General features: G+C 41.5%; 1 protein-coding gene across 1 annotated transcript in view; it reads right to left on the reverse strand.

Annotated features, from left to right (window-relative positions):
- Positions 1-15,207, reverse strand: part of Armh4 (armadillo like helical domain containing 4) — a 77,305-nt gene extending 62,098 nt beyond the window's left edge. The window contains exons 1-3 of the mRNA XM_051142993.1: positions 13,809-15,207; positions 9,968-10,216; positions 7,556-7,750 (exon numbers count right to left, since the gene is read on the reverse strand). Coding sequence (XP_050998950.1) covers positions 7,556-7,750; positions 9,968-10,216; positions 13,809-15,156 — 1,792 coding nt within the window. The 5' untranslated portion in view covers positions 15,157-15,207. The remainder of the gene's footprint in view (positions 1-7,555; positions 7,751-9,967; positions 10,217-13,808) is intronic.
- Between the last annotated feature and the right edge of the window lie 8,098 nt (positions 15,208-23,305).

Below are 23,305 nucleotides of genomic sequence, written 5' to 3' on the forward strand. Positions count from 1 at the left end.
GGGGTATTTTTGTCTGGCATTATCATTTGTGTAGAAAGAGGCAGCTGGCTGCAGAAGGAAGCACTAGGAAACATAGGCAGAACCTACCAAACCAGAACAGAGTACATGTTTCCAAATGTGATGATTTTTTAAAACAATTTTATGTATTTAAATAAATACATCACATCTTTTTCTGATCTTTTCTTTGAGGATCATAGATGAATTTAAACATAAAGAGGTAATATGATCTAAGTGTAGTCGCTCACGCATATAATCTTAGAACCTTGCAGGCTGACACAGGAGTACTGCCACAAGTTCAATGCCAACCTGAGTTATACAGTGTGTTCTAGGGCAGTCTGGGCTACAGAATGAGACCTTGCCTTTAAAAATAATAAAATAAAATAAAATAGAGAAGCCACCGTAGTATGATACCCAAGCAGCCTCAAGGTGATGAACACAGTGAGCCAGAGTGCCGGGGATAGATATTATGTCCTTACATCCGTTTACACGGTTCTGAGGTTTGTAATAATTTGTACTCAGCACAATGAAATTTTCATGCTTACCTCAGTAAGAAATACACACACACACACACACACACACACACACACACACACACACACACACACACACTTTCATGCTGAGAACCCTGATGAAAGGCCAGTGAGCTGGCTCAGTGGGTAATGGCGCTTGTTGCCAAGACTGATAACTGGTAAAAGAAGAGAAATGACTCCTGCAAGATGTCCTCCACCCTCCATGTACCCACAGACACAAAACAAACACACACCATACTGTAAGTTTAAAATATTGTTTAAAAGAAAATAAAAATACCTTCTTTGCAAACGTCTAAAATACTTTTGCTATCTATATGAAAATATCATAATGGAGCCCATTGTTATTTAGGATTAATACATGGTAATAACATTTTTAAAATATCTTTGAAATCTCTGCATGCAATTACATACTTCCAAGCCACATGTGTGCTTCAACTGCAGAAAACCCACCACACTTAGAAATCGCTGTTCCAACCACTCCCCACAGAGCCTCTCAGCTATGGTGCAGGAGTCCACATTAGTCATTCAGAACAAAACCACTTGGTGCCTGAACATCCTTCTCAAGAGAAGCAAAATACAGCGTCTAATAAGTAAAAGATTGATTGGCCTGAGACTGAGGATGTAGATGACTCTTCTTTATTGTCTATTCTGTCACATTTGTTTATACATACATATGAACACACAGACATATCTGTATCTATATCTATCTATATCTATGTCTATATATATGTAATCATTTTATAACTCTGGCTGGTCTAGGACTCATTGTGAGGACCAGGTTACCCTCAGACTCACAGAGATCAACTTGCCTCCTTCTGCCTTTCAAATGCTTAGATTAAAGGTGTGTCACCACACTCAGCTTAAAAGCTAATCTTAAAAAATAATTAATGTCACCATTATCTGAACTAGAAAAGTTTGATTGGGTCAACGTTCATAAATTAATTTATCATCAGTGTCATACATATAATATCTATTCGCCTCTAACATTTTTAAATATCTGAGGGTTTGGCGCACCTCCTTTTCTGTCAGTAACAATGCAATGATGAATAAACATATGCACCAAAATCTAAATACACATGAGCATATATTCCCATTGCATAGGTCTCCAACCTTGGCCTGGAGCCTGACACCTTCACTTTGCACCTTGCATTGCTGTTTACTCATTGCTGTTTACCATGTGTCTTCCACTAACCCTGTGCTGTTAGGTCATGCTCAATCCTTGATCTTATTGGGAGCCCCAAATTGCCAGATACTTCACAAACACACTCGTAATCAAACAAGTAAATAACCCTGCTAGACAAAACCACTCATCATCAGTCCCGATGGAGGATGTTTTTGGATGACTAAAGATGAGCATGCTAAGCAGCATGAAGCTGCCACTAGAAAAAGTCCACGTGCCCACGTGACGTGGGCGTCAACTCTGCAACCATGTTACTGAATTGTGTGGGTATGCGCATAAATGATTTCTTTTTTCTTTTTTTTAAAAATATTTATTTATTTATTATTGTGTGTAGTGTTCTTCCTGCATGTGCACCTGCAGGCCAGAAGAGGGCATCAGATCTCATTACCGATGGTTGTAAACCACCATGTGGCTGCTGGGAATTGAACTCAGGACCTTTGGAAGGACAGGCAGCGCTCTTAACCACTGAGCCATCTCTCCAGCCCCGCATAAATGATTTCTTATGGTGAGAAGACATCAGAAAAGTAGAATGATTGTCAGGCATCATTTTTCTATGGCAGAATTTGTGTGTATAGCTTCGTAGTAGTGGCTCATACTCCGAATTTAAAATATTTTGAAATACCGCTGGCCACATGAGTATTGCTAGCAAGCACGTGATACCTATATAGAGTGCTGGGAGATTGGCTCTTCTACCCTAGAGAGCTGACAGATGCTCAGGAGAGGCCTGTTACTGGTGCCCGAGGTGGCATGATGACATCTGGGCAAGACAATAAAAGGACCCACACTGAGAGGCAATCAATAACTGAAATGGCCAGCCATCTGTTTTCAAAATCTGACACCTAATGCCCTTACGGATGATGCCTAGAAGGCTGGAGCGTTGGCTCAGGGAGGAAGATCATTTGGTGCTTGTGCAGAGGACCTGGATCCATTCCTAACATCTGCATGGCAGCTCATAGCCATGTGTAGCTCAGTTTCAGGGGATCCAATGTCCTTCTGGCCTCTGTGGCACTAGCCATCCATATAGTTCCCATACATGCCTGCAGGTACCACACACATCCACATTAAGTAATATTAAATCAAATGACCCCTGAAGTTTCCTCAGTGGAGCTTTCAAAAAAAAGTGAGGGTCTGAGAAGCTGTTCTCTAGTATTTCTTAGGGTGGGGCCAAATCGCTGTCTAATTAACCAATAAGAAAAGAGAGATGGCTCAGAGGTTAAGAGCACTAGCTGCTCTTCCCAAGGTCCTGAGTTCGATTCTCAGCAACCACATGGTGGCTCACAACCATCTATAATGAGATCTGGTGCCCTCTTCTAGTGTGCAGGTGTGACATATGAACACAACACTGTATACATAATAAATAAATAAATCTTTAAAAAAAGAAAAGAAAAAGGAAAGGAAAGGCTTTTTTACTTCAAAGTCAGCTGCAAAAGACCACCATATTGTCAAAATTATCATCTCAGTTGCCCAAGTAAAGGCACCTTTTCCAAACACAACTTTCTGACCCACCTCTTGGGAGGCAGAAGATGGTAGATCTCTGTGAGTTCAAAGCCAGACTGGTCTACATGAAAAGGTCCAGGCTAGCCAGGGATACAAAGCAAAACCCTGTCTCAAAAAACAAAACAAAATAAAACAAAAACAAAAACATTACTTTCTCTTGAAATTCTTATGTCATCTGTAGAGAGAAATTTATGCTTCTCCGTCTTTTTATACTGTATATGAACCAATTTATAATTATTAAACTAAATAAAATACACATTAAAATGTAACCCTTCAGCAAGTCAACTACTGTTCCATTATTCCTATAGTTATTACAGAATACTTGTTCATTTATTATATTTTTAGAAACCTACATGCAATGGGCCATTTGAAATAATGATGAAATGGGAATTGTCTGGGATAAGGCATGGTCTCAACACTGTCCTCATACATTCATTAAATGGACCATTCTAACAAGAATTCAATTTCCTCTCTTCCAGCATCTCAGGAGAGCCTGATCTCTCCATCCTCCTGTCTCTGATGGTATGTACCAGCTTCCCCTTTCCAAACATTTAACAAAGGAGATAAGAGAAAAAAGGGACGGTAGTCACACAGCCTGAGATAGCCCAGATAAGAGAATAAAGGGAAGATAATCACACAGCCTGAGATAGCCCAGATAAGAAAATAAAGGGAAGATAATCACACAGCCTGGGATAGCCCAGATAAGAGAATAAAGAGGCGGTAGTCACACATCCTGAGATAGCCCAGCTTTTGATTTCCTATTGCTCACATAAATGAGTATCAGGCAAAAGCAGAACCAATCCATTTTTTTCTGAATATTGAATTTCTCTTCTTTTCCTTTTTGTGGTGCTTGGGATTGAATTCAGCGACTTGCACATGCTACGTAAAGCATCCTACCATGGAGCTACAGCTTCAGTCTCTAAAGGTTGAGTTTTTCAATAAATGTCCTACTTCCTACAGAATTATTGTTGTCATTTTGCAGCCTCGATTATTTTCCATTTCCTCAGAAGTAAACAAAACACAATGCAATTTTAAATTATGTAAAGCAAACATATACCCTCTACTCCACTGGTTCTCATTCTTCCTCATGCTGTGGCCCTTTAATACAGTTCCTTATGTTGTGGGGACCCCCAGCCATAAATTATTATTATTTTTTTTTTGCTTTAAAAAATTTTTTTTGTTTTGTTTTTCGAGACAGGGTTTCTCTGTGTAGCCTTGGCCATCCTGGACTCACTTTGTAGACCAGGCTGGCCTCAAACTCACAGCGATCTGCCTGCCTCTGCCTCCCGAGTGCTGGGATTAAAGGCGTGCGCCACCACGCCCGGCCATAAATTATTTTTGTTGCTACTTTATAACTGTAATTTTGCTACAGTTTTAATAGTAAAGTAAAATATCTGTGTTTTCCAATGGTCTTAGGGGGACCCCTCTGAAAGGGTCATTTGACTCTCCTTCCAAAGGGCTGTGACACACAGATTGAGAACAGCTTTTATGCCATAAAAGATTAAATGAATAAACAACAACAACAAATTACACATTTGTGTGTGTTTTACAGGGTCTAATGTGTCCAGGACTGGCCTCACACTCATTTTATAGCTAGGTCCAGACCAGAGTAAATTACATACTAATACTCAGTCTCAAAAACAAACAAAGAACCTTGAAAGTCAGTTTAAGAACATGTGACACTACCAATACATTCTGATAAGGATAAATTCTCTTCTGGTTGCAGTTCTGTGGTAAAATGAAAACACTTGCCTCGTCTATACCTAACACGACATTTACGTCCCTAGGCAAGGCAGAAAGTCACATGCTGAAAATGGAGGCCTCTGTTATAGCCAGGAGTCTGGTGGGCTTATTTGTTAAAATACATAAAGCTCTTTCAGCCTTCCAAAAATTAAATACCAGGATAAAGTCCTGATGTTTTTAATACATAGAAGTTCAACATTAATTATTCATCTTAATCTTTAGGAAAAATTATGTACTAATTAATCGAATACTAGATCTTAATTATCTTAAGCCCAAAAACGTAGCAGAAAGAATATTTTTATTACAAAGCACTTTTTAATTTATTTTTTAAATTTAATTAATTTATTCAGATAACATCTCAATTGTTATCCCATCCCTTGTATTCTCCCGTTCCTCCCTCCCTCCCACTTTCACCTTATTTCCTTCCTCTAGGTCTGTGACTGAGGGGGACCTCCTCCCCCACTATATGCTCAGAGGGTATCAAGTCTCATCTTGGTAGCCTGCTATCCTTCCTCTGAGTGCCACCAGGCCTCCCCACCAAGGGGACGTGGTCAAATACGGGGCACCAGAGTTTGTGTCAGAGTCTGTCCCCGCTCTCCACTCAACTGTGGAGAATGTCCTGTCCATTGGCTAGATCTGATTAGGGGGTTCGATGTTCAAAAAAACCTTTTAGAAACTTTGACAATAATCATAATTCAGTTCAAAACCTGACAAACTCTTCTCAAAAAAGAATCTGAAACTGAATTGTGTGGAAGAACAGATTTCAAACTCCATAATATCCTTAGGCACATGAGAAAAATTCTAACGTATTTCAATACAACTGTCATCATCTACTAAACTTAGAAACTTACTATGGTTAGGCAAGTATAGACTATTCCTAAACATATTTTTCTTTGATTTAATGAGTTTTGCAAGTAGAGCTGCCACCTATATCTCACGTCAATTCAAGGAAACCTGATTGTTTACAGACCGCTTCAAGGGAACTGAAAACTTGAGGCATCGAGCTCAAAGCCCTGTGGCACCTGTCTTTCTGGGGTGTGACAGGGATGGTGACCTCTGAGACCACATTGTTGGCTTCTTAAACCAGCTTAAATTTCACAGTGGCTATGAAATTCCCAAGCCACTCTTAAATTGTTATGGCTCTCAGCGAGCAGATTACAAGTGTCACCCTGGGAGGCTGTAAGACCGGCTGGAGAGATGGCTCAGTGGTTAGGGTTGCGCATTGCTCTGCAAGGGAGTCAAGTTTGGTTTCCAGCACCCAAGGCAACTTCCTATGGCTCTAGTTCCAGAGCATCTGATGCCTCTGACTTTTCCTTCTAAGGGCACAACACACACGGCATACACACACACACACACACACACACACACACACACACACATATGCATGCACACACACACATACACTCATGCACACACACATACACACACAAGCACACATTTTTTTTAATGATGAAATTAGTCTTTGGGATAAAAAGCATCTCCTACACAGCTGGCTGCACCTCTTTCCTGCACAAAAAACATAAAGTCCCAGCACATCTTCTGTCCTCTCTCACCTAGGACATAGCTGCTGCCTAAGAGCTTCCTGTGTTCTGGGTTGGCATCTCTGTAACTTGGACCTCCCACCTGATACTTCTCACCTCTCAGGGAGCTAACTCCAGCAGTCACATGACTGTGGCCCTATCTCCATTCCTATTGTTTGCTGAGGTGCAGCTCTGCCTCAGTTGCATTTTTCATGGCCAAAGCCAGTGTCTTACAGTACAGTTTGGCACGAGTTTCTCAGCATTAATTAATAAAAAAAAACTGTTTGTGTCTAGACAGTAACTCAAAGATGTTACTACGAGAATAATACAGAATAATACAGAGAGAGGCTCTATGAAAAAAAAAAGAGTAGAAAAAGGCCAAATTCTCTATTTGAATCTACCATTCTTACCCAGCTTGCATAATAAAACAACTAAGATACTCATTTTAAATGTTAAGGCCATATCCTGCACAGGTAAATTTAACTGAAATCACTGAGAGAGATCTCAGGCAGAGGGTTCTGAGAGATCTCAGAAGAGTAAAAAGCTCTTCAGGAGGACTCTGGGTCTAATGTTTATCTTCTGTTAAGGATCACACACACACACACACACACACACACACACACACACACACACACGCACACACACTCATATATAATATATTGGGACTCATTGAAAACTCTCAAGGTTGAGTCTAATATTCAACGGCAGCAGATGATCACAAACATACATACATACATACATACGTACATACATGGATTTGTATTGCCAGGGCTTTGGGGAACACAGTATTTACCACAGCTTCTCAGTTTTGAGCTATGACCTCAAAGTAACCATAACCAACATGCAAATGAGACATATAGCTGGACTGCAATACAGCTTTACTTATGAACACTGAATCTTGAAGTTTATATAAATTACACATGTCACAAAAGATTGTTCTGGCATGTTTGTCCAGCCATTTGAAAATGTAAACCATTCTTAGCTCACAGGGCATAGAAAATCAGAGGCAGAACACAGTTTACTCAGTGACTTAAACTCACATACACTTAGTTGTTTCTCAAATATGTGGTCAGAGTCAAGGATACCTTCAGATTCGAGTTGTTCCAGGCCATAGGAAGAAGCAGTTGGATTTGTGGGGCTGATGGATGAACTAGTTCTTTCCTCAAAAGAGAATGCTGGAGAAATCGTGGGAGCTTCCACAGTCATTTCAGGGGGTACCATTGGAGAGACCAAAACTGGTATGAATTCCTCATTTGGCCCAGTGATTGTGTCCAATAGGTCTGCCGGACACAAAAGACAGGTCTTGACTCACAAGACTAGCAATATAAAAAAATGTTAACACAAGCTTTGAAAGATAAGAAACCAGTGTGTTATACACAGTAAATTCAGTACTTAGCTCAGCTTTTCTCACATCAGCCCAGCTACAGACAAAAACACTTCCTCATCCGGGAAAAAACACTATTTCAAATCATAATTTTGGTTTTAAATGTTAATATCCCACTTATTTTATTGACAGTATAGTGAATAGTATAGAATTGTTGACAAAAATGTATTAAATTAAAAGCTGGGGACTACTTTGGGGAGACCAAGTATACTTTACAAAATCACATAGAAAAGTTTGAGCTTTGATCTGTGTCTAAAGTAGACTCCATTTCAAGGTGTCCAAATGAAGTCCATAGTGGTTGATGCACAGAGCCCCATTATACACACACACACACACACACACACACACACACACACACACACACATGTAGTTTTTCAAGACAGGGTTTCTCTGTTTAGCCTTGGCTGTCCTGGAACCCACTCTGCAGACCAGGCTGGCCTCAAACTCAGGGATCTACCTGCCTTTGCCTCCCAAATGCTGGAATTAAAGGTGTGTGCCACCACCACTACCCAGCTCTGTTATATTTCTTCTGGAAGTATAAATTGGAAGTATAAGCCACTATGGAAAGGAGACATTGGCCCCTAATGCAAAGCACTCATATTTCCTATGGCCAATGACTCACTACCTAGGAGAAAGCCCCTCACATGCCCGCTGCTAAACATGCAGAAGAGCGTTCATAACAGCAGTATTCACAACAGCTGGAAATGCCCCAAATACAAACAGCAGGAGCACAGATGAAGACTGGATGAATAATAAGATGTTTCCATATTTGAGTACGATATAATGGTTAGAAAAAAATCTACAGGATAGTTGACAGTCAGAACAGTAGGTAAACATGGTAAGTTCCCCAGGGTGCTTTGGCAGGTGTCTGTAATCTCAGCACTCAGGAAGGCAGAAGCAGGAGGAGCTTTGTGAGTTCTGGGCTAACCTGGTCTACAAAGTGAGTCCAGGCCAGCCAAGGCAATGCAGAGAAACCCTGTCTCAAAAAAAATTTGTTTTGGTAAGTTCTAAAAAAAAAATTCATCGGTAGTACAGTATTTCTCTTATAAAGTTAAAAATAGAAAAAAAATTAAATGTGTACATGTAGATGTAATTATAGATACAAAAAACTAAAGGTGGTAGGAAATGAAGAAAATTATGAAAACAAAATTGATAATGTTGGTTGTCAGTTGGGAGAGAGACACTGAGAGCAAGCATCATCAAAGAGATTTCATGGAGGTTGTTGTCAAGACTCTACAGTTGACTTTTGTGTTGTTTTAGAAAAAGGATTAGGGGGCAGGATTGGAAAGCAATTCTTACATTGTTAAAAGTATTGCAATGAAGACATGAAAGTCATCTTTACTTGGATAACAGAGAAATAAATATTACATATTATTGTTCATCTTCATATATATATAGTGAAATTAAATATAATATAAATTACACAATATAATTAATTATATCATAAATTATAAATATAATCATAATATAATTTTGTTAACATAATATAATTAAAATAATATTATATAATAAATATAAATTATATAATGATATAATAAATATAATATAAATTATGAATTATATATGTACACACACACACACACACATATATATATATATATATATATATATATATATATATATATATATATATATATATATATATATTCCCAAGAGATTCTGATAGGCAGTCATACTTTAAACTTCCTTGCCCCTCAAGAGAGCAGGCAATTTGGCAGCCTATGATACAGGAAGCCCTTTTCATGGAATAGTTCTTTACAATAACCCAAGTGGACATTACTGGAAATGAACAGAGGTTTGTAGAAATTTACAAGCTTACCTAAGGCCAATCTTAGAAAGGACCAAAGGTAGCTTCAAACCCAGGTTCTTGCTATTTCTACATTTCCCTAATCTGGTTCTTAGGAGGGAGACCTCAGGAGGCTTAGACTTGGGGACCTAGAGAAGAGCCACCCTTATCCTTTGAGGCTATAACACACTTTTAGAAGCAAAGACAGCTGACCATCTTTCTATGTAGGGGACACATGTATGCTGGTGAAAGGGCCAGCTGCTTCTCTCATTCCAGGAGCTCACAGTAAAGATCCCCTAAACCCTGAACCCACACTCCCCTACTGACCTTCTATGGAAGAGGTGGCTTCCAGGGACAAAGGGACAGCAGTGGTGGAGGCTGGGGTGGCCAGAGACCCCCATCTTCTAGACAGCTCAGTGGCACCCACATAAACAGACACAGGAGAGGGGGATACCATGGCTTCTTCAGACTCTCCACTGACTCTGGGAACCTCCATAGTGGGTCTGTGCTCTTGTGTCGCCAAGGGTAGTGTCGTATCCGGTTCTTGAGTGGCCACTGCCATCTCTTGAGTGATGTCTGAAAAGGAGGGAAACATTTTAAAGTAGACCACATTCCTATACAGTAATGTCACTATGAAGTTACTAAGTTGAAAAAGGGCAGCCAAGCTCTTTCTGAGTCTAGAGCAACAATGACAACTTGAGAATCAAGGGTCAGTAAACAATGTTACAGTTGCTGCCTAGGAGAGTTATAGAGAAATCTAAGGCAGAAATAAAGAAGTTAATTTAAAAACAAACAAAAAACCTAGAATAAAATTGAGAGAAAACAGGAAGATGCCAGCTGAGCTCCTCAGACATATTTGAATATTAACTGAATCAGTCTGTTAAGGAACAAACTATAAGCCAGGCATGGTGGCTCATGCCTTTAATCTCAGCTCTCAGAAGGCAGAGGCAGACCCTGGCGGATCTTTGAGTTTGAGGCCAGGCAGGTCTACAAAGTAAGTCCAAAACAGGCAGGACTACACAGAGAAACTATGCCTTTAAAAATTTGAAATTTAAAAAATAATAACAATCAGCATTCACCTAGTTTCTGAGATGGACAGGCAAGGGAGTCAGGGTGTGGTTTGCGCTCCTAATTTACCCCCTCACCTGTGGTAAGGGAGAAGGGCAGTAATACCTCCATGCAAAGCTATCCCTCAGGGGATGGAATGAATTTTGCTTTAATCACTCACTTGCGTTGTTATCGTAAACTGACCAATTTTAGGCCTCCAGTTTCCCTAGCTATTAAAAAGAACAATAATAATACCTACCTCTTCCTTCCTTCCTCCCTCCCTTCCTTCCTTCTTTCCCTCCTTCCCTCCTTCCCTCCTTCCTTCCTTCCTTCCCTCCTTCCTTCCTTCCTTCCTTCCTTCCCTTCTTCCTTCCTTCCTTCCTTCCCTCCTTCTTTCCCTCCTTCCTTCCCTTCTTCCTTCCTTTCCTCCTTCTTTCCTTCCTTCCTTCCCTCCTTCCTTCCCTCCTTCCTTCCTTCCTTCCCTCCCTCCTTCCTTCCTTCCCTTCTTCCTTCCTTCCTTCCCTCCTTCTTTCCTTCCTTCCTTCCCTCCTTCCTTCCTTCCTTTCCTTCCTTTCTTCCCTCCTTCCCTCCTCCCTTCCTTCCCTCCTTCCTTCCCTCCTTCCTTCCTACCTTCCTTCCTTCCTTCCTTTCCTTCCTTCCTTCCTTCCTTCCTTCCTTTCCTTTCCTCTTTTGTTTTTCTGTTTTTTGTTTTTTGAGACAGTGTTTCTCTGTGTAGCTCTGGCTGTCCTGGAGCTCAGAGATTCTCCTGCCTCTGCCTCCCAAGTGCTGGGATTAAAGGTGATCACTACCCAACCCAGGGGAACTCTACATATGCCAAACACAAAGAACAGTCCCTTGGACATAGTAGGTTTTCAGTAGGCATCTTTTTCTTAATTAATTTATTTTAAAGTACGTGTGTGTGTGTGTGTGTGTGTGTGTGTGTGTATGAGTACAGGTGTCCATGGAGGCCAGAAGAGGATGCTAGATTCCCTGGACCTGGATTACAAGTGAGTTACCTGATGTGGGTGCTGGAAACTAAACTCAAGCCCTCTACAATAGCACTATGGGCTCTTAACCAATGAGCCTGTTCACAAAACAGTAGGTAAATGAGGCAATTATTACCAAGAGTACATTTGATCATCAAAATAGATGGACTATTATAAAATCCATTTTACTTTTGAGATTGCACCAGCAAAAGCTGAAATAAACCCCAAATATAACAATATAAATGTAATGATGCAGTGTATGCTGGGGACCATGTGACTTCATGTTCTAGAAACTAAGTGCTACGTGTGGTAGTAACGCCTTTATCTCAGCTTTTGAGACGCAGACATGATGGACCTCCATACTTTTGAGGCTACACAGGGTTACATAGTAAGAAACTGTCTCAATTTTTAAAAATTAAATACAGCTTATAAAACATTTTCTGTACGCATATATATGAAAATTTACACTTTACCAGCTCATTCAGTCTTCAAAAACTGAACTAGAAGCTGGGCATGGAGCACATGCCAATGACCAATGCACTTTGGAGGTAAAGATGAGAGAGCATGGCATTCACAGCCAGCTTTGGTTATTTGCCACTGAGAGACTGAGCAGTTTGAGGTCTTGTCTCAAAAAAAAAAAACAAAAACAAAAAAAACCCAAAAAAAAAACCCAAAAACTGAAATAGGCATGTAAACTATCCACTCTTACATTTATTGTTTATCAAATTATTATTTTTACCATTTGAATTACATTACAATAAATCTTTATAGGCCATATTACAAATATGTTGTTTGTTTGTTTCATTAATAGGTTACTTGGCCCAGGCCATAAGATTTGCACGTTGTGAAACAATTTGAAGTGAGAATACATATATAACATACAATAAGTCTTTCCTTCTAGATGCTATTATGTGACCAATCACATAATAAAAACATAATCCACCAACAACAAATATTAAGGTTTTCACCTTCCAATATTCAAAGATATGGAGGCCAAGAAAAAGTTGAAAATTCAGAATGAAACAAGAAAATTATGTATAATTTTCCATATTATTTCTAGATAATATATTTTTGAGTAAATAAGGTCAGAGAACCAAAATGATTAATGTTATCAGATAAAATTTTACCTAATTATTTTGATAACAAATATCAAAGATGTCACATATTTTGCATTACTATGTAAATATCAACCACTGTTGTTAAGTTATTTAAACACATAGGTGTTTCCTTCACATTTTCATATGTACTTATATATTTTTATGAAAAAAGATTAGAGAAATAACCAGGTGTGTTGGCACATGACTGTAATCCCAACACTCAGACAGGCAGAAGCAGGTAGATCTCTGGGAGTTTGAAGCCAGCCTGGTCTACAGAAAGAGTCCATGATAGATAAGGCTAGACAGCGAAAGAAATCTTGCCTCAAAAATACCAACAAAAAAAGGAAAGAAAAAATATTCTACTACATTGTGTAGTGTACAATGTGTTGGCCGAGACCATTGCTTCCGGGAGCTGTCCCACACATAGAGAATATGGTAAAGCATCCCTGACCCCTATCTAGAAGAGGAAAGCAGTACGCCTCAACCAAAACAACTAAAACCATCTCCAAAGACTGCTAACTGTGTCAAGGAGAGTGGGGTGTGCGCAAACTGTCCCCAGCTGAAGACCTCGACTTTTGTGCAGGCTATGATTTTTATGAAACATATATAATTTATTTGATTATTTATGCTTTTGTTTAAAACCTGAGTACCTGTTTCTAAGTCACCATTAAGAAATAGAACCAAAGCCAGAGGCATCTGTAATCTTACTACTCAGGAGGTAGAGGCAGGAATCATAATTCTGGGGTCAAATGGATAACACGTCAAGTTCAAGGCAACCTAGGAAACACATTGAGATCCTCTCTCAAAACCAAAGTAAACAAACAAACAAAATGCATGCAGCCATGCATGATGACACACAGCTGCAGTGCTCGCAGTTGTGGTCATAGCCAAGGACCAGAAAATTCAAGAAAACCTTTTAAGATCCCATCTCAACAAATTAAACAAAAACAATAATAAAAAGAATCTGAACCGAAAGTTTCCGTATTTTAAAAAAAGTTGGGGAAAGCTCTAATGTTGTTTTAGTTCTTTACTTCTTACCTATTAGCACATCTCCTGCTGCCTGCTGAGCCTCGGACTCATACTGAGAGGCAGAAACTGCAGTCTCTGGGGAAAACATGGTCCTGTCCTCCTGGGTGGATGCTATGAAGCCTCCTGTACCTGGGAACAGATTCACAGTGGAAACTTCAGAGTCTTCTGTCAGCCTCGTGGGAGTGAAGGGGATCTGATGGATAAAGACCGGTGATCTCTCACCCTCAAGTGCAGTCATTGTGGCTGTTGCCAAGGGCGTCTCTCCTCCTGGCAGCCCTGCAGGCTTCTTTGTGACCTCCATAGAAGTGGGGTTCCTCTCAGTCCCCTCAAAGCTCACAAATGTCCTATATGGTGGCTCTGTTCTCACTCGAGTCTCTGCATTGTCTCCTGGCTCCAGGGGCCTCATCTGACTTACACTCTCAAATTTGGTGTCATCCCACTCATCACTCAGGTCAGAAGAAACTGGGGCAGCTCTGCTGACACTCACTGTGCCCTTAGGGTGCCCCGGAAGACTGTCAGCTGTTGACTCAATATTGAAGACATTCTGATAGGTTGCCACCAAGTGTATGGTGGGAGTGCTCTGGGCATCATCTGCTGGCATATGAGAGGTCCTCTCCCCATCAGGCTCTGTGTCTTTTGTGGAATCAATCCCAGGAAAGGCAGTCCTGCTCTTGGCTGCATCTGCTCTAACTTGCTCAGTTCTTGGATTGGTGGATGGCATTTCTTTGGTCTCTATATAGGAAGAAGGTGAATTTTCCAAACTAGCTGCTTCCTGACTTTCAGTTGAAAACAACTGACTGTCCACATACCTCAGGAAGCTGTGTGCTCCATCTGTGATCCTGTCTACAAGGGGCTGGGTGCTAGAATTGCTGTAGGCTCCCTCCTGGTCAGGACTCAAGGATGCAGGTGAAGAGACAGCAATGGGTAACGTGGCTTTGTAAAGTCCCTGTTCAGGAGACACTCTTTTGAGCTGGCTGGGACCATGCTCTTGTTCACTGGCTGAGGCCACTGGCTCACTGGAAGAGAGAAGATCAGGGCTGGTAGGATGCAGAAGCCCAGCTCCTGGAAGGTGGGTTTCTTCACTGACAGAGAATACTTTACTTAATGGTGTCACTGTAGGTCCTGCAGACAGAACCATTGGAGCGTCAGAGAACATCTGCTGGGGCATGGACTTGGCAGCAAAGGAGACGTTTTCCTTGTCATCTGTGCTCATCTTCCGGGACTGCTCTTTCTCCTCATAAGCCTGTGTCACCTCCTTCCTTTCCGTCTTTGGGAAAGCTAGACACTCTGTGGCCAAGGTGAGGAGGAGAAAGCTGCAGAAAGCCATGCAGGTGTGCAGCAGAGCTGGTCTGCTCATCGTGGAAGAGAAAGATAAGTTGAAGGAGGTGACAAGTGCAGTAACTGAGTCCTGTAGGGAAGCAAAGCACATCACACTGTCATGGGGACATATTTTGTAAATATGCTCCTTTAAGTTGAAACAGAAGTGCAGTGATCTCCTTGACTTCCTCACAGAGAAGGGAGGTAGGAGACGGTTGTTCTATTTCGTTGTGCCCTTGAGACATAGATAACCCAGTTCACTTCCCCCTGATGAATTCTGCGGCTGATTTAACTTAAAGTGCCTAGAAAGGGGTAGACAAGATCACAGTAGAAATAGCGCCATGCCTTGGAGATGGGAAGTAAACATTACAAATTCATTTAAAGAATGTCCGTATTGCTGTGGTCTGTGTGACTGTGTCCCTAAAATTCATATGTGATCTAATCCTAAGGATAGTCAAAGTGGAGCTCTGATGAATGATGCTGGGTCCCCATGGAAAAGCCTCAGACATCCCCTTCCCCTTCTGTCCACCATGTGAAGACACGTGAGATCGTGGCTTCTATGGACCAGACCCTAACCAGATTCCACGTTTGCTGCTGCCCTTAGTGTGGGCTCCAGACCATGCATAAATGTAAGAGATGAACTTGAGGGAGTTTGTTGTTCTTGTAACTGGGGTTGTTTACAATTCCCCTACCCCCATCTCCAAGCTACAGTAATCTGTTAGAGCAGTCAAAAGCAGAAAGTACATTTTGAAACTTGTTAAGTATCAAAATATGCTGAAAATCATTTATTTTCATGAGCTTAAACATGCTGGTGTAATATTTCTCAGCCAAAATATACCTTTAAAATGTTCAAGTTGTTTGTAACAAGAAAAATTGCTCACAAAACCTTCATCTTTCCAAATTTAAGAATCAGAAAAGATACTTAGGCAATATGAACATATGTTCTTTTTTAAATGTTCAAGTTGGCAGTTCTTATTGGTTCGCTAAGATTTACAAAAACTAGATTTGTTATATTCTTCAAGCTAGTCACATTCTCATTGCTGATAATGTTAAAAAAAAACAGCTTATCTTTCCCCAATTTAACAGCTTACAGATCTTTCTATCCATTGTACTGGGTAGGGCTTTGGATTTTACTTTATTGAAAATTTTCCAAATCTTGATTCCCCAGCACAATAAGGATAAAATATCTAGGATTCTGCATGTTTTTCTAAAAGATTAAATCCTGAAATTAAAATCCAAAATTCCAATTTCCATCTTTAAGAAAGGTACATGTCTTCTTTCATTCACATCTAGTCACCTAACCTCCGAGGTCATGCACACGTGTCAGGCTGTGACACACAGAAACATCTAGTCACCTAACCTCCGAGGTCATACACACGTGTCAGGCTGTGACACACAGAAACATCTAGTCAGCTAACCTCCGAGGTCATACACACATGTCAGGCTGTCACACACAGAAACATCTAGTCAGCTAACCTCCGATGTCATACACACGTGTCAGGCTGTGACACACAGAAACATCTAGTCACCTAACCTCCGAGGTCATGCACACGCTGTCAGGCTGTGACACACAGAAACATCTAGTCACCTAACCTCCGAGGTCATACACACATGTCAGGCTGTGACACACAGAAACATCTAGTCACCTAACCTCCGAGGTCATACACACGTGTCAGGCTGTGACACACAGAAACATCTAGTCACCTAACCTCCGATGTCATACACACGCTGTCAGGCTGTGACACACAGAAACATCTAGTCACCTAACCTCCGAGGTCATACACACGTGTCAGGCTGTGACACACAGAAACATCTAGTCACCTAACCTCCGAGGTCATGCACACACTGTCAGGCTGTGACACACAGAAACACACATTTTCATCAGGCCTTCACCCCTGAGTGATTTCAAAGCTTTCACATGTTATCCCACTTGGTCTTTTTGTTGTTGTTTTGTTTTGTTTTGAGACAGGGTTTCTCTGTGTAGACCCGGGTGTCCTGAAACTCACTATGTAGACCAGAATGGCCTTGAACTCACTGAGGTCAGCCTGCCTCTGCCTCCTCAACGCTATGACTAAAGGTGTACTCCAACACACCTAGCTCCTATTTTTTCTTAAAGGTCACTTTATGACAAAAAAAGAGGGAGAAAGTCTGCTTCTTGAGTTATGATCCACATCCAGGTGTGTGTGTGTATGTGTGTGTGTGTGTGTGTGTGTAAAAAGAAGTCCACAGATTGGAGCTAAGGCATCCTGCCAACATCAGCACCACCCAGGGAACCATCTTACAAGTTGATCTTCTAGACCTTCTCAAGCTTTCCTGGGAAACCTTGAGCCGGAAGTACTCAGATGAGCTACATCCAAATTCCCCATGCACAGCTGGGCATGGTGGCGCACACCTCTAATCATAGCACTCAGGGAGGCAGAGGCAAGCAGATCTCTGTGAGTTCAAGGCCAGCCTAGTCTACAGAGTGAGTTCCAGGCTACACAGAGAAATCCTGTGTGGAAAACAACAACCACCCACAAGATCCTTATAGAGTGAAAACGCTGCCATTTATACAGCAAGAGTGGAAATAATTTAACCAAATACTAAGCTGCCTATGATTAGCATCATTTTAAAAGGAGAAAATATGCACAAGACATTTGAGAAAGAAGAAATGGCACAAGCCAAGGAATGTCAACATTTGAGATGTCACTGTAGTTTAGTTGTGACAGAAAATACCTGGCAGCATAGGCGGGTGACATGGGCCTACAGAGGGCTTGCCCTGGCAGCATAGGCGGGTGACATGGGCCTACAGAGGGCTTGCCCTGGCAGCATAGGCAGGTGACATGGGCCTACAGAGGGCTTGCCCTGGTAGCATAGGTAGGTGACATGGGCCTACAGAGGGCTTGCCCTGGCAGCATAGGCGGGTGACATGGGCCTACAGAAGCTTGCACTGGTGCTCTTCCTTTCCTTCCTTAAAACAAAGACAAACGAGAGCTGTGAATCAAGTGTCCATGGGCACTGTGTCTACACCTTTGGGTTTCTGGGCAGACAAATTGGATTTGGAAACTATATCAATTTTGTAAGCAACAAAAATACTAATAATAACTGTACATGTTTCTGATTTATTGCAAGCATGGCCAGGAAGTTGCCCATTCTTCTGTCATTCAGTGAAATCTTACTAACCATAATGACGGAAGGGATACCCTGAGGTCTGGGACTGGGGTTGATGTCAGGATGCCGCCTGCCATGCAGAAGACCCCAAGCTCAGAAAACCATGTGCATAAAGGCTGAGTCCACATAGTCTATGCTTCTGGATGAGAATCAGAGCATCCCAGAACATCGAGGGTGGTAGCACAGTTTAGGTGGACATGGATTAGCATTAGAAACTGATTTCTAGGTTTACTTTTCTTCTTAAAAATTGCCAAGTGGTGTTGTATAAATATCTTCAGTTCCTCAGGAGTTAAGAAAACAAACTCTGAGATCCCCTCTACTTCCACGATTGTACAGTCATGTCTTGTTACAATGAGGTCAAACAAAACCGAGACTGTTCCTGCAGCATCAGCATTTCCCATGAGGCACTGGAAGGGCCCACATTCATGAATGAGAATGAGTGAATGAAGGTGGATGTGTCCTGTACATTTTACAATTTGTACTCTTGTGGGCTAAGAGGAAACTTTTATGAACAAATTAGATAGAGGGGAACAAAGCAAAAGGTGAAGGCTTAACAAGCCTCAACCTCCTTGCCAAGACAGAAGTCTCCTTTGGGGTCTTACTTTCATCTACAGCTGGAGTTCTAGAATGTCTGTGTACAGGGAATCCTGCCTCTGCCCTAAAAGATGGTCCTTCTGTGATTCATTGCTGGCCACCCGCTTTCTAAATCCAATCACAGCAGAGGATGTGGGGTGAGCCACAGCCTGCTGTGTGTCTCTGTATGGAGGCCATGTGCTCCTCCTCTCGCTTTGGGAAGCAACATGTGAACATTAAAGGAAGGTGCAATGACAGCCTGTGGGCAGGGCAGCAGCAAGCAGGCTGCCACTCAGAGGAGTTAAGGGGTGACCTGCAGACCCCTTCATCTTTCAGGCTCAGTGCAAGTCCCCATCACTTCTCTTAGGAGTTTAGCCTCAGACAATGGGAACTGCAGGGTATCAGGAAATAAGGAAGAAAAGCCTGGCCACAGTCGGGTTGATGCTAATATTCTTAACCCTGAATAAACCCTGGAGCCACATGTTGTAGGCTCTGGTGATTTCCTTCTTTCCTCTACACTATACCCACTATGTGGCCAGTGCCCAGGAGAGAGGAAGTGCTGAGCACATAGTGGCTGAAAAGCCTGCATCCTCTTTAGGCTGTTCTGCTGGGAGAAGCAACAGGGGAAGATCCCACTGTTTATGAGCATCTGTGTCTCCCTTTGATTTACCTCAAACATCAGACCACTAAGGAACAAGAGGAAGAAATGCTTCTCTTACTTTCTGTTCATACTGCATCTTTGGATGCTCTTCCTTCTGTGCTTCTCGGTGCCACTTAGCTGACAAACCCTAACCACATTCCTAACAGAGGGCAGATATTAGCTCCACCAGTGTAGGAAGCATTTCTTGGGGAGCTAACCAGTATCACTCCCTATCAAGGCATCCTAATGGCTTGGCTGTCCTTTGAACAATCTGCTGCATTTCTGCCACCAGTGGACAGATAAGCTCTTCTGTCAAGCATTACATTTGACAATCTTCAACAAACACAGTCCAGAATCTCCGTCTTTGTCCTGTCTTGTATATTGACGCTTCAAAAACAATAAACTACAATGTTTTTTTTTAATCACAATTCTAGCATTAGACTTAAACATCAGGTGTTCTACACCTTTAGTCTACACCTTTGGTCAATGTGTTTCCAACTGAGGCAGAGCATCCTTGCTTCACTGCAATACCAAAACAAGGGCATGATGGGTAAACCAGCATGTTCAACATTTTTACTTATGAAGACACCAACAGGGTAAATTGAATTGCATGTCTATTAGGAAAGGACCATGAGCACTGTTCTAAAAGGACTGACCATGAAGGTAAGCTGTGAATATTGGCTGATATTTACAGAAATACTGTGAAAAACTGAGAGAAAAGATCCCTGCTCTTAGATTTTCTTTGTCTGCTGGTGTGATGGGGTGGTGAGCTAGCAGTCTTTTGTAGGTCTGATCCTTTTCCTTTCTATCTGCTTGAGGTTTAAAGCAAGCTGTACTGGCTGCAGCAAATTTTCTCTGCAACTCAACCTGTCAGATAACCTGCAGTTCCGGACAGGTCTTTCTTTGTCTTTCACAGCCTGGCAGCTACTTGGGTCTACCTCAAACACAACTTTCTTTTCCACCCAATTTTCTGTATCATCCTCAGTTTTTCTCTTTTAAATCCCAGAGTCCAAACTTCTGTGACTCTGTCCTTCATTATCCCTCTTAGAGTTGTTGCTTCCTAGCTAGATCCTCATTATTTTAATTGCCTTCTAATTGGTGAATCTGTCTAGACTGTGTCCTTTGTGATCTGTTATAGACCACCCAGGTGGTTTGTTCTTGAGAACAAAATGACAGTGATCAATCCAGAGTGGGTGCTGCTTGGGTAATGATTAGTACCAAGTGCTCATAAGTGCCTGGTGAAAATTTACCTTCTTTAATTCCACCTAATGAGGTAGGTGCTGCCATGATCCTGATTACATCTGAGATGATAAAAGCACAAGTTTCAGAGGCTACTTAGCCTGCTTCAGTGATACCATGTAGTTTTGTTTGATCTTTTGAAATCTTTCAGACTTCAAGAGCCTTGCCTTTGCCACTTGGCTTCTCTACCTTTCTGTGGCACAGGATGTAATGTCCCCAAATGGACATCACTCCTCCCTCCCTCAACATACAAAGCATATCTAGAATCCAAATCTCATGCCAGGGCCAAGTAAACTCCCGTCTTTAGGTGATACTGCTTCCTCTTAAATGCTTTAGTCATCAGCCATTACGCCCATTCTGCTTCCACCATATTAGCCTGACATTTGCTCTTCCTTGCAACCCATATTAAGTCCTAAATTTATTTCTCATGGGAAGCTTCTGTGAAAAAAAAATGGAAATAAAAGTAAAAACACAAAACTCCAAATGCACCAAACCAAACAAGCAAACAAACTGGCCCACTCTTTTCCATTTTTCTCTCAGCTTCTTTACCACTAATTATCATCTCAGTAAGTCACCTCTCTTCAAAGGAGACTGCATCTCTTCCACGTTCTCACTGGTCTTATAAGTTTCCTTTGTTTGCTTATAGCTTTTAATGATGAGAAGTGGATAGAGGAGACAGTAAATACATAGCTGGTGGCACAGAGTAAATATGGGTAATCAAGGGAGGGGCTATTCATGTCTATTTTGTACCAGAAGATTTTTGACAGCGTTTAGTCTATCCTTATCTGGTCTGATTATACGTTTCGTTCACGGCCTGATCATTTTGGGCTAATTATCCAAATTGACATTTTAATGTACCAACAAATTATGTGTGTTCTTATTTATATTATTTTAGCCTTTGAAAGAATCTCTCTCTCTCTCTCTCTCTCTCTCTGTCTCTCTCTCTCTCTCTCTCTCTCTCTCTCTCTCTCTCTCTCTCTCTCTCTCTCTCTCGTGTCTATCTGTGTGTGTGTCCGTGTGCATCTGCGTCTGTGAGTGTGTGTTCCTCTCACACAGAGGGAGTCACAGTTATAGGTAAATAGCTTCAGAGTGTTGGGTCAGCTTGTTTCCCAATTACCCTCTAGCCTTTCAGAAACACAATGAGTGATTCTCTGATTGATGAAAAAAACCACTCCTTTTTGTAGGTGTCTTAATAATATTTTCACTTTGTGCTTTTCTTGATCCTCGTTGATCCATTTGCCGCTGTTTTATCTTGTCTTTTTCTAACCATCAATGTTCTCCTTGTCAATATTATTTCATTAGTCAACTCTGGCCCTATTAATCAGGCTACAGATCTTGGCAGAAAGGCACCACATTGCCGATTTGATGTGCTATTGGCAACTCTCATTCGTCTCTTATATTGGTTCTAAGATCTGGGCTATAGCCATTCTTTACTGTAAGTGAACGAGATGAGCTGACAAACGATCCTTTCAGTAGCCATTCCATCACAGTAAAGAGAAGCTACAGAGAAGAATGTTCCCTAAGGAGCACAGCAGCCCAGGCCAGGGCTGACTGAGGAGGGATGAGAGGGCAGGGCAATCACCAGCCAAGTGCTCTCTCTAGGCTTTAGACCACAAATGAGGTTTGTATATTGTACCCTTCATGAGCTTTGTCTATTTAATGGTGAGACAAAAGAAAACAAAACAAAACAACAACAACCAAAAAAGGCCCTATTAATATCCATGCTTGTCACCTCCAGAATATCATCCTGTCATTGATAGGAGCAGTTGGCATTGGAGATTAAAACAAAATATTCAAGTTCTAGCTGAGCCTTAGGCAAATTATGACAACAAAGGTACCAAATGGCAAAACAGAGGTAAGGGGACTCAGGCTCATGCTAAGCCATCATCACCACCAACAGCCTCATCATACACGTTCTATTTCCTTCAAGGGGTGGGTGACAGACAAAAGACAATGGCAGCAGATACGAAACCACTTGGAAGAAGTTTAAATAGCATCCAATATAAGACATGCCAACATGGTTCCGATATTCAAGTCTCTCAAACTGCAAAGGTGGGGGCACTGTGAAGTAGCTACAGCATCAGTCAATTGTGGACTGTTTGTCCTTCTCTTAACTTCAGTTTTCACACCTTCAGTGCAGAACCCTGTCCTGGTCAGTTTCCTACAGGAAGCAGTTGTTTCCATATCAGGCAGTTCTTTTCAATGGCCAAATTCGGCCCTTCTTTCTGTCCCTTGTGGTCCATGAACCTCAGGACAGCCTTATCTACACATCTAGTTACAGGCCAGCTGGGGTGAGACCCTATCTCAAGGAGAGAGAGAGAGAGAGAGAGAGAGAGAGAGAGAGAGAGAGAGAGAGAGAGGAGAGAGGAGAGAGGAGAGAGGAGAGGGAGGGAGGAAAGGAGGGAGGGAGGTTAGGGAGGGAGGGTTATATACAACTTGAAAAGTATCCTTAAAGTTACTGAAAACGGTGACACACACCTGAAATTCACGAGTGAAATTTTATCTTGCAAGATGAGCCCACCATCCCCATTTCTATTATGAGCACATGTTTAGATTTAAAACACTTCAATAGTGACAAATTACCATA

This window comes from Acomys russatus, chromosome 3, assembly GCF_903995435.1.
Source record: "Acomys russatus chromosome 3, mAcoRus1.1, whole genome shotgun sequence".
Taxonomy (NCBI): domain Eukaryota; kingdom Metazoa; phylum Chordata; class Mammalia; order Rodentia; family Muridae; genus Acomys; species Acomys russatus.